The sequence below is a fragment of the Gossypium arboreum genome, chromosome 7 (assembly GCF_025698485.1).
Source record: "Gossypium arboreum isolate Shixiya-1 chromosome 7, ASM2569848v2, whole genome shotgun sequence".
Lineage (NCBI taxonomy): Eukaryota > Viridiplantae > Streptophyta > Magnoliopsida > Malvales > Malvaceae > Gossypium > Gossypium arboreum.
Window position 1 is genome coordinate 45,571,228 of NC_069076.1, and position 10,446 is coordinate 45,581,673.

The 10,446-nt window shown below is 31.5% G+C and overlaps 1 protein-coding gene across 2 annotated transcripts; it reads right to left on the reverse strand.

The window, feature by feature from the left end:
• Positions 1 to 5,591: 5,591 nt before the first annotated feature.
• On the reverse strand, positions 5,592 to 8,503 carry LOC108481565 (protein transport protein SFT2-like). 2 transcript variants are annotated; one of them, XM_053030497.1, is made up of 5 exons: positions 8,096 to 8,222; positions 7,496 to 7,595; positions 6,544 to 6,811; positions 6,297 to 6,401; positions 5,592 to 5,838 (listed from the first exon to the last, which is right to left on the reverse strand). In XM_053030497.1, the coding sequence occupies exons 2-5, from the start codon at positions 7,519 to 7,521 to the stop codon at positions 5,728 to 5,730; spliced, it is 510 nt and encodes a 169-aa protein (XP_052886457.1). In that variant the 5' UTR covers positions 7,522 to 7,595; positions 8,096 to 8,222; the 3' UTR covers positions 5,592 to 5,727. The 2 variants fall into 2 exon arrangements, with proteins under 2 accessions (XP_052886457.1, XP_017640171.1); XM_017784682.2 differs by lacking the exon at positions 7,496 to 7,595 and having other exon boundaries at positions 8,096 to 8,503.
• Between the last annotated feature and the right edge of the window lie 1,943 nt (positions 8,504 to 10,446).

Below are 10,446 nucleotides of genomic sequence, written 5' to 3' on the forward strand. Positions count from 1 at the left end.
CTTTGAAGTGTCACACGCTCGTGTGGATGAGGCTGTGTGGTCACACACGCCCGTGTGGCTTGGGAACGTCCGTGCCCTCAGCCTGTGTGCAACACTGACTTTAACCTCATTATACAACTACGGGCACACGGCAAAGACACACGCCCATATGGCCTACCCGTGTACAACACTGACTTAAAATTTTAGGTGCAGGGGACGCACAGTCATGACTCACACACCTGTGGAAGTGGCCCTTGTGTCACACACAACCTAGACACACGCCCGTGTGTCCAACCGTGTAGACCCTAATATGTTATTTTCCAAGCCTTTGGTCACCCTTTTCATCATTTATACTTATTGATTACTAAAAACAAAGCCAAACATGATTATATTCTTATAAATGACCTTAGCAAAATTTATTACTTGGAAACCTCATATCATCGGTTTTTCACATGCCAAGTTAATTCCCATCTTGTGTTTATGGGGATTCCTTGTCTCATTGACATATTTAAGATTGGCTCGTTCTTGTGACTCATTGCCAATTATAAACAACCCCTCACATATGAATATAAACATGCATACATTTGTAGGTCCCCATGGCCATATACAAAAAGATAAATGCATCTTTACATGCCTTCATTTGGCAATTCAAATGACACATATAACAAAATACTCAAAAGTCCTATACATGCCATTGGACAAAATAGAAATGTCTTTATACCAAAGCTGGACTAGTTGATAATGTGTTGACTCTCCAACCGTCTTCCAATCCTTGCGAGTCCTCAAGCTCTGTAAGACATGGAAAAGAGAGGGGTAAGCATTTACATGCTTAGTAAGCTCGAATAACCAGAAAGTAAACTTACCCAGTAATTAGCATACAACAAAATTGGGCAACAAAACTTATAAGCATGAATGGCTTCCCTATTACATACACTCAATCATCAAGTTAGTCATATAAAAGTATACCATGTAAATTAGTCTTAGATGAGCTTATCTTACATCCTTTCACTTATACATCATTCTCATGATTAATCCCGTTGAGTTTTAAAAAAATCTTGATGGATTATCCATTCACCGTCAATTCATGCGAATGATCATTTCAAGTATGCACTCCCGCGAACCTCATATCTTACGGCAGGATTATCAGTCCAGGCTAAATCCCCCGTATCGTAAACTCATTAGGTGATGTCAGGATTACCAGTCTAGGATAAATCCCATATGGAGACAAACAACTTTATCGAGCTCGGGTCTGAATTACCAGTCCAGGCTAAATCAAACCCTAATTGGATTACCTATCTGGGCTAAATCCTCAATGTACATATATTCTTCGGGAGGCTCGATCATTCAAAGAACACCCGTCCGGGCTAGATCCTTTTCATAATTAAGATCAACGGATTACCCGTTCGGGCTAAATCCTTACTGCAACATATGCAGGATCTCATTACACATGTAAATCATGGTTTATCCATCGAATTTCCTTTTTAACCTCAACCGAGACATTTTTCAACAAGTCATTATCAAATATGCATTTCATGTATTTTTATGCCATCAACAAATGCAATTATCATGTATTCATAAATCATGCAATTGTGAAAATTATGAGTTTACTTTGAGTTATCCGAGCTTACCTGGTAATCGTTTCGGTGTCGTGTTTCGGTTTTTCTGAAACTTTTCGTTTTCCTCGATCGACCTCCGGAATTTGTTCCTCGGGGTCTATAATAAAAAAATTACATCATTAACACTCCACATTATGCATTTCAAGTCTAAATTCTACCCCCAGTCCAAATGATCGTTTTGCCCCTAACCTTTCACATTTTTATGATTTAGTCCCTAGGCTCGTATAACGAAACACATGCAATTTCTATCTTACCCAAGCCTAGCCGAACACTTTTCCCTCTTATATTAGCCCACATTTTCCATTATTTTCTCATTTCTACCACACATTTTACAACTTTTGCTGAATGGTCCCTATAAGGGTTTTTCATGAAAATCACCTAAGAAAAGATGTTTCACACACATCTATCTTTCATATTCCTCCATAATCCATCAAAATACAAGTAACTCATGCATGGGTAAATTTTTAAACATGGACCCTAGTATGAAATATGGGTAGAAATAGAAAGAGCAAGCTACCGGGATTTCAAAAATACAAAGAACATTAAAAACAGGGCTTGGGAGCACTTACTATTAAGCTTGAAAAGCTTGAAAACCCTGGCTATGGAGAGCTTGAGAGTTTCAACTCATACAAGGGAGAAAATGGCTGATTTTTGGTTCATTTTTCCCATTTTATTTCATTAAAATGTCAAATGACCAAAATACCCTTAAGCCATTTCTTTAAAATTTCATCCATGCAAGTCCATTTTTGTCCAAAATCTTAGAAATTGGGAAAATTTCTCTCCAAGACCTTTTAATTTATAATATAAAACAATTTCATACAAATTGATTCTAGAATCCAAGTTTTGCAATTTATTCAATTTAGTCCGTAATTTCCAATTGAATTCCTTACTCAAAGAATTTCTTCATGAAAATTTAACACATGCATATTCTCATCTTCTAGGTCTCATAATAATCATAAAATAAACATTTTGATGTCATATTTGTGGTCCTAAAACTACTATTTCGACTAGGCCCTATTTCGGGATGTTACAAGGTATGCTAGTTTCCAACCAACCTAAAATTATAAGTGGTGCCTACGGTACGACATGTTATTTGTTAACCATAGAAAAGAGCCTTGTACTCACAGGAACACGTAGGTGTTCGAAATGATATGATATGATATGAAAAGATCTATTTTGATATGTGAAACCTGAGGATCAACCCGAGGGAAGTTATGAAAGAGTAAGCTAATATGTCTCTGTATATGTTATATGATAAGTTATGCATTGAAAGGAATAAGTTAATACAATATTGTGTATGTTACGTGATATATATATCAATTGAAATGAAAAGAAAGACTAATGACTAAGAAGCTATGTTCTGATTCGTGCTGATACGTTGAGATCATAATGTATTTGTCAAGAATTGATGATTCATATACTGAATCTGCCCAAGTAAGTTTTGGAACAAGTATGAGTTCGCCTGAAGAGAGGTGGTAAAACAAAAAGTACTTATGAAAAAGGACTGTGTCTATGGAGAAGCACCAATTTTCTTCAAGTTATAGTACTATATGGAGGAAAAGGGATAAGTGTATGCCTATGTCATAAATGATGGTATGCGCCAGATATGTGAGTACACCTGGAATGTTGTATGCCAAGGTTAAGTGTTCGCCCATATGTCTCGGCGTATAGAGTCTAATGTATAAGTCTGTGTTAAAAACTTGCCTATACCTATTCTTATTTAAGTGTTGAGTTTTCCTTCCTAGAACTCACTAAGTTCTTTTGAGCCTACCTCATTTTCTTTCCCTCATTTCAGGTGGTCTTGAGTTGTAAGCTCGTTAAGGGGGACTAAGCCTGAAGAAACAATCTCTATAGTGAGTTTCATCTTTTTATATTTTGTAACATGCATATGTTTTAAAGTGTTCTAAAAATGAATATGTAAAAGTAGCCTTCTTATCAACTACAATTTTTTATAACAATAATACCCTTGGGGGATTTCTTAAAGTTTGTTAAGTTTTGATTTATGAAATGATTTCTACTCGTATACACCGAACTATTTTATAAGTAACCATTACTTCTAGTATTGTATTTCACAGAAGAGTTTTCACTTAAAAATATTTAAACTTATTTACTTTTATTATATGGCATATATTGTTAAATAAACTTGTGTTTTGAGAAGTTTTCTTAGGCCCCACCTAGACAAGTTAATATGTATCATAACTGATTTGAGTATCGAATTATGCATATGTTTGTTTTCTGCCTGATAACACTTCAATTGACCTTCGAGGATTGGGGTGTTACAACAAAAAATGCTAGACTTGTTGAAACCATATGCAATCTTGAGAAAACACCCTAGTTGGAGGAGTTCGTTTAGTCTTTTGACAGAAAGGGAGAGATAGAGTTTTAAGGGGAGCTAGCTGTTGTGTTGCTGCTATGGAGTTGTTGTTTGTTTTGTTTTGAATATTTTTATTTGAATGAAAAAAGGGGGAACCTCCAAGTCATTTTACACCTTCACAAGTTTAGAAATCCAAAAGTTCTCTAAAGGGGAGATTTTTCATACTTGAAGTTATCTCCAAAATCTCAAAGAATTTCTAAAAGAAGTAAAAAAAAAACTTGAAGAAATCCAAAAGAACACCATATCATTTTTGAAGAAAGCTCCATTCCAATCTTGTTTGATCAAAGAAAAGATGACAAAACTTATTTTTGAAGAAAAATGCCTTTCGTTTCTAAAGAAAGCAACTTTTCAATCTTTTTCAATTGAAGGAAGGAGGTCCAAACTCATTTTAAGAGCAAGCCACCATTACAATTGAGGTAATCCACATCTATCCAAATTCAAGTCTTGACAATCTTCAAATCAAAACTTCACCAAAGAGAAGAATCAAAGGAATTTCTTTTGTAATCAAGAAATACAAAGATTTCCTTCTTTTCAAAGTTATAAGTAACATTTATGTCCTAATTTTTGAAATTGATTCAAAGTCAATTTTCAATCAATTTTCAACTTGGCATTCGTGTGTGCATATGATGTGCATTTAACTTGTAGTTTTTTAGTTACAAATTAAGTGGTTCGAATTTTCCCTTATATACTAATAGAATTGGATTCACTAATTTTTAAGGGTGATCATTTTTCGGTTTTAACTTAATTGACCGACTAACTTGAATTAGTTCGATTAATCGGTAGGTCACGAACCTAATTTGGTCAAAGATCAGTTTAATGTTTTTGTAAATTTTGATTATCACTTAATTTGATTGGAAATTGAGTAATTAATTAAATTAACCGATTAACCGAAATTATTAATAATATGTTACAGGCTCAATATATTATAGATAGATCCAGTATATTAAAGATAGGCCTATACATTATATAAGCCCAATATATAGAAACTAATGGATTTATAAATATTCTTGCTATGAAAACTAAAAATATTTAAAAAAAACAAAATTAAACTAAAAAGTCAACAAAAATAAAAATAATAAACAAAGTAAATAATAATGTTTTTAATTTAGTATTGTTATTTGTTGTTGTTTTAATTAAAAGTAAAGAAAAAAAAAGTACCAAGTTTCGACCGTTTAATAAGTCTCAAAATTTTGGTTAATCAAATTAATAGTTATTCCATTCAGAATTAACACCTTTTAGAGTTAACCTTTGGTAAGTTGCTGCATAAACTGATATTACCCAGGCAGAGAGGGTGTGTGAAATGAATAGCCCCAGGTATATGTTGTTATTAAGGTTGGGGTTGCCATTATTACCCCTGACCATGAGGATTTTCTCGGTGCTCAAGATTACCATGAAATAATTGGGTATACGCATGGGGTTCAAGAGGATAATTGTTGAAAGGGATGCGAAAGTTTTAGATCTCTCCCATATCGCCCTGAAATCGTTATTTGATCACATTTCTTTCTCAAATGCTATACGCCAAGGAAATAGTTTAGCTACTTTGGGTAGTAAACAGACAATTATTTCTTAATAACATTCTTCATTATATATATATATATATATATATATATATATATATCTCATTATTTCATCACAAAGTTAGTGCAATGATATTTATACACAAACTTACTAAATGTTGCACAAAGAATTGATATCAGAATGAATCTTGTAATAGCTGCAACAACAGAGTTACTAAACCCAAAATACATGAATCCCATATCACCTTCCAAAGCATCTCAAGACCGATGAGGCAATTATAGAAGATATAAACTTCAAGCCAGAAGATCCTCCTGGGAAGTAAGATATTGCATAGTATGATAGTGAAACGACCTAAATCAGATTGAAGAGGAGACATCAGTTTCTACTAACTGTGTTCCAAAACTTTTATGCAGAATTTAGTAATACAACATGCAGCTAACGATTACTTTTCGTAACATAACATATCATACTACTTTCACATCTTTGAAAAAAATTTATGCTGGAAAAACACTAGATCTTGGAAGATCACTAACAAAATTGTGTTTGTACAAGGCATTGTATGAATAACGTAATTTACTTGAAAATACGGCATTCAATTTGTTAGTGAAACAGCTAGCACATAAAGAATGCATTTGACAATTTTATAAATCAGCCAGCAATCAGCTGTCAGACCAGTAATTTATGCATAACAGCAGTTTAGGCTCTTTATAGATATAGAAGAACTCTACTCAAAACTGCATTGGCTGCTATCCCAGTACCCCCATTTCCCTAATAAACCAAAGAAATTATAGATGATATGGTGGTAATACCTGTAACAAGGAGAAAAGCACGGAAAGAACATAACTGTGAAGCCACATGGAAACATAAATGGTTCCCACCATGCTGCCAACAAAACCCAATGTAAAAGGCAGCCTCTGAAAATGCAAAATACGTAAGGAGATTGTAAGAAGGAAACAAATAAAAAATTACTTCGAATTCAGGGGTGGTCTTTAAATGGCAAGTTTCAAGTTGTAAAACTAAAATATGACTATACATAAAAGAAGTGAACAAATATACCTCTCTGGAGGACATATGCACAAGTTGATATCTAGGACCTTTCAAAGCAAAGAATGAACCAACAATTAATGCACAACCTATTGTAAAGCAGATCCCAAACTTCTGAGGCACCAAAACGATCACTGGAAGGAACATGGTGAATGCGATGAAGATGAAGAACACTCCAGAAGCAAGGAGCACACCGAAGTACATTAAGGATTTAGCAGAAGGTACATTCCTGCTTGCAGACTGAAAACTGCCAGGTAAGCCTCTGACTCCTTTTGAGACCCTGAAGAGGTAAATCAGCATCATCATTGAAATATATGACATAATAATTACGAAGAAAATACTGACAAAAGCTCAAATAAATAAATAAATAACCCAGACTTTCTCATAATAAGGCTTTGGCCTCTTATGCTTTACAGAAACCAGAATATGATTAAGATGATAATCATTTAATCAAGGCAACCCTTAATATTATTGACATAAGCTGTATCAAGGCAAGCACAGATATTATCCTTTCCTCACATTCACAAGAAATCTATTGAACCTACATGATCATACTACTAATACTCATAAAATACATAAAATCATAACTAATTATCAGCAGCACCACAGGTAGAATGCACAGGGAGAAACTTTGAAAACTATGGATGCAAGGAGAGCAGGTAGCCAGAATAAATGGGGCCAAGCACTAAACTGTAGTAGAGCTAATGGTAGTGACATGAAAAACCTATCTACTTTGCTTGGAAAGCTCACTCAGTGAATCATAACAAGTACTTGCAAATGAAGCAACCTATATTGAAACATCCATGAACTCTTGTTTTGATACATTTGCAATTACAGCCTAACAATATCTCAAACATGAAACTTGTCAATGCCATGCTCTGTAACCACACTACAAGGAAAGAAAGGCAAATTCCCAATAGGTTTCACCAAACATACGGAAGTAAAAGAATCCAAACATTGCTACCTTAAGGAATGACAACTTATCAACATTGATCCACCTAAACCATGCACAATGGCATGCTCCAAAAGCTGTCATCTTTGCCTCTCTTTAGATCATTATTGCTCTGTATCAACCATCCAATAAACCAAAAATGATTGCAAAGCCAAATTTTTCTAATATTTTGGAAAATAAGGAAGTTGAGAGGTTCGTTTATTACATCTAACAAATCTTACCATCCTTTTACAAGGTCAAAACCCGACTAGTGGTCGTGTAAATATGTCAAGCTACACTCAATTCGTTCACTATCAAACATTTCTTGGTTATTGAATTTGGGATCAAGTTCAAAATAACATATTTGAGCCAAATTGAGCAAACATTAATCTTAGCGCTAAACCTTCTCAGGACCTGACACCTCTAACAAGAGAGTCTGAAATCCAATCCTTACTTATATGACCTGAATAAATTGCATTTAAGCCTCCCCCTTCCGTCCTTTTTTAAAGGGAACAAATTTATCTGATTAAATAAACCCACATCGAATCTAGTTGCCAAAGAAAACAAGATAAACTAGAACAACAAACAGTTGTTTATCAAAAATCAAATAGAAAGGCCACAAGAAATACGTACACGTTAAAGGTGCCACTAACTTTATCACCGGTGGTACGCATGGCGGATTCGATATCGAAGCCGAGAGCGGAAGCATCAGGGTCTTGGGAAGAGGCGTAAGCGTTCCAATCAGCCAGCAAAGACGCCGATTTCTGTTTATCGAGACCGCCGTTGCTGGGTCCGCCTAGAAACCAAGATTGAGCCGTCTTCTTCATTTTGTTTTCGCCTTCAGGCTAAAGAAACTAAAGCTTGGAAATCGTTGGGTTTAGATTAGATTAGATCCATGGCGTTTTTGAGATCTTGGCAGAGGCTTTCGCGCCAGCTTTCGTCGGTAATATTATTACCACACATGTACCGACGGTTTATTTTTACTCTCCCACTTTGGAGGGATTAGGGGCAGTTTAGAAGTAGAGGTAAAATTAATTGCATGGGGGAGGGTTACACTTAATCGGTGTAAATTTTAATTACTGTTTACTCTTTTAGTAATTTTTATATAATTAATATTTTTATCAATTCAACCTTCATATTTTATTCTCTATTCAATTATATCTTTAACTATTCATTTTATATATATATAAAATTTTAACCATTAAATATACATTAATTAACTTTTTTTACTTGACGAGATACGAATTTGATTGTATATATCAATTAAAATATATTAAATTTATTTTATAATTTTTATAAATTTACTTTTATGATTAATATTATAACTAAATTTAAATTATTTTATATTTTTATATTTTGCAATTCAATATTTTATTTGATAAAATATTGTATTAAATTGTTATTATATAATTTCCTAGATTAAACATAGATGAAAATGTGTTTATGTAATCTATTAAATTTTTATTTATAAAACTTATTTATAGTAAATATTTTTAAATATTAATATAAAATCCATATAATAAATCATAATTAAAATAAAATTATTATTATAATAATATTATAAATATATTACATCATTACTTGTAATGGATTACAATTAGAATAAAAATTTATTTATAATAAAATCAATTTTTATTTATTATTCAAAAATATTTTTATTTTAAAAATTAAATTGTGAAATAAATTCAAGAATTAAAATTGGTCTCAAAATCTATTAAAATAAAAATTTTATTGTATTTGATATAATCATACACAATTAATAAAATTATCTTCATTAAAAAGAAGAACGTAGAATGTATATTTTTCTTCCTTTTAAAATTGTATAATACTTAAAAGTTTTAAAATATTTTTAATTCTAATCACAATAAAACTTGAAAAACTTATGCATTGCATTGATTGATTTTGTGTATTTATTAAATTTATGTAATATTTCTTTATTAAATTTTTTGTATAAATTTCTTAACATTTTATAAATAAAATGATTTTGAAAAGTGGAAAAAAATTCTAATGAGAAGTTTGTATTTAAAAAGGTAACTTATTTCATAAATGTTTGATAAATAGATCTATCCATTACTTGAGCCGAAGCCTAAACTTAAAAAAAAAATTCTAGGTCCAGGCTTAGGCTAACTTAACTAATTCAAATAACTTATATCGCTAATTTAAAAGGGATAAATCTCAAAATTATACATAAATTTTGGTCTAATGTGTAATTTTATATATGAATTTTGATTTTATGTAATTTTATATATGATATTTGATTTGATCCAATTCTTGTAAATTATTAACAAAATTATTGATAAAACATCATTTTATGTTTATATATTACATACATAAATAATTATATTTATCCAATATAAAAATAAATTTTAAACGTATATGATTAAATCAAAATTAAAGTTTCAAGTATACATTTGAACCACAATTAGACTTTCACGTGTATAATTGCACCAAATTAAAGTTCATATTTACAATTGCACTTTAAACCAAAATTCATGTATAATTTTGAGATTTATCCCCATAATTATTTATATAACATCATTTTATGCTTATATATTACATACAAAAATAGTTACATTTATTTAATATAAAAATAAATTGATATATTTATTTCTTTTTTATTTATTTATTAAGATATTTACCAAGCGAGCCTAATAACTAATCCTCTACATTCTGTAGGCCCATTAAGGGGGTAGATGTTGGCCACAAGTTTTAAATGTGTATGATTGAATCAAAATTAAAATTTCATATATACATTTAAACTACAATAATGATTTTATGTGTATAACTCCACCAAATCAAAGGTAACGTATTAAATGCATATTAAATCAAATTTTTGTATAATTTTGTATTAACCTCTTTTAAAAATATTGAAATATTTTAATTTATAGTAATATTTATATTTTTACAATTAAATTTCAAGTAAAAATATTTAAAAATTTATTTAATTTAGGCCCAAGGGAAAAAATTTTTACTCAAATCCGCTT